Genomic DNA, 1,901 nt, shown 5'->3' with positions numbered 1-1,901 from the left:
TAAAACAAACATTGCATGAAAATGGTCTCTCCCCAGTATGGGCTCTCATATGCGCCTGAAGAGAACGCTTTTCTATATATCCTTTACCACAAAGATCACACTTATGTTTTCCCATTCCAGTATGAAGTATCATGTGTAACTTAACAGAACGCTTATATTTAAATATTTTGCCACAAGTACTACACCTGAATAGTTTCTCACCACCCTGGACTACAATCTGGGTTCTAGATTTGGAACATAGTTTTTTACACCTTTTTTGGACTGCCATCTTACTTTGTTGGGAAGGACATGCTGGATCTGGGTCTATGTGCGGTTCTGGTTCTGTGCAGTTCTCTCCAATAGGTTGAGCTGAACTACAAGTTGGAACCTCTGTCCTTCTGTTTTCTTTAGGAACACCTTGATGAAGCTCTGCTGACTGAGGTTTCCCTTCATCTTCTATTTTTACAGGAAGCTGCTCTTCCTCCCAACTGATCTGCTGTTCCTCCTCTTCCTTCTTTATGTGCGAGTGTTCTTGATCCTGTTGGTCCAAACTGGGGCTCCAGTCAGGGGTAGACTCTTCTTCAGTCACAAACATCTGATGGACTGGAGATAATGAATTACACACAGACAGTGAATATTGATGACAACTTTATAAATAAAAGCATTTATGTGCTAAACTAAAGAGCATTACCTTTCTTGAAATCTTAAAAAAAGGGATACCAGCATAAATGCTTGGCAATCCATTTATATTGCATTTCATATACAAATATAATATCTAAACTGCATCTCACAAAAAAATAATGATAAACATTTTTTTTTACAGTAATACTTGGCATATGGGAAGCCATTTTGTATTCACTTTATAGTTTTTCCTAACTTTTAGACAAGGTATTGATGAAAAATAGAACAGCTATGAATTTTACAGAAGCTTCAAGCAGACTGCGCTTCTGGGACGCTATGCAGCACGCTGGATGGAACTAATCTGATTGACTATAGAGGATGCTGTGCTGACGCTCCGGGGTGTTAACATGTTCAGTAGGACACTGGGGTTATTCTCACACTTTGCCCCTCTCCTCACAGTATCTAACTGTTGACCACTGGTAGTATTTTTCAAAAATTGTCTTAAAAAGCAGTTATCCTATTAAAATGGTGGGAATTGCACTAAAAGTTTACTCCTAAAGTAATTTTCATCGAATGTCCCTGTTCCTCCAGGAAAAAGGGTATCTAATATAGGAAGCAAAAATGCATTGATGCTTTTAATTAATATTAAACAATGATTATCAATATTAAACATACAGATCACCAAACCAGAAGGTTGTTTGTTTCATATAAAAATATCTTTTTTTTTTAGATTATATCCACTATCCTAAAACACTTAAAATGTATTAGTTTTACTTATATATCATATAAGAATAGGTTGCCTTAGTTTAGAAAATTGCCTTTCAATACTGCTCCCAACTGCTGCTTTTCTACATCTCCAATATGCAATCATCATATTAATAATGTTGAACTAATGTCTTCTCTCTTACCATGTAAACTCATTTAATTCTCCACGCCTTGCTTGTTTTAATTTTTGTCTAGACATCTTTTTTTTTTTTCTAAGATGCCTGTGTTTAAACTAAACAGCCAGAATAAGGCTTCATTCCTGTATGTATAAGAACTGGACCAATTAGTTAGTGGTTTGTGTCACTTACTGAAATCTTTGCTGTCTTGGTTCTGATCCATTTCTGCTCTGGATGCTGCAGGTATGGGAGACTCCAAGCTGACCCCTTCAGGGTTTTCCATCTTTATTTTCATCACTTCAGACATCCTGGCTCCATTTATGATTCTCCTTTTTACAATTATCGCCTGTAAACTGTACCTCTTTATTTCTTCTCCCTTAAACTGGAATCAGACACAAATTAACCTGATTAAATCAAGTG

General features: G+C 36.3%; 1 protein-coding gene across 1 annotated transcript in view; it reads right to left on the bottom strand.

Annotated features, from left to right (window-relative positions):
* The window catches only part of LOC107089524 (gastrula zinc finger protein XlCGF57.1-like), a 13,271-nt gene extending 12,667 nt beyond the window's left edge, over positions 1-604 (bottom strand). Inside the window, exon 1 of the mRNA XM_015382367.1 lies at positions 11-604. Coding sequence (XP_015237853.1) covers positions 11-574 — 564 coding nt within the window. The 5' untranslated portion in view covers positions 575-604. The remainder of the gene's footprint in view (positions 1-10) is intronic.
* Positions 605-1,901: the final 1,297 nt, after the last annotated feature.

The sequence above is a fragment of the Cyprinodon variegatus genome, unplaced genomic scaffold, assembly GCF_000732505.1.
Source record: "Cyprinodon variegatus isolate N-32 unplaced genomic scaffold, C_variegatus-1.0 Scaffold256, whole genome shotgun sequence".
Classification (NCBI taxonomy): Eukaryota; Metazoa; Chordata; class Actinopteri; order Cyprinodontiformes; family Cyprinodontidae; genus Cyprinodon; species Cyprinodon variegatus.
The sequence above is the reverse complement of the archived record's forward strand: the minus strand, read 5'-3'. Positions and strand labels throughout refer to the sequence as shown.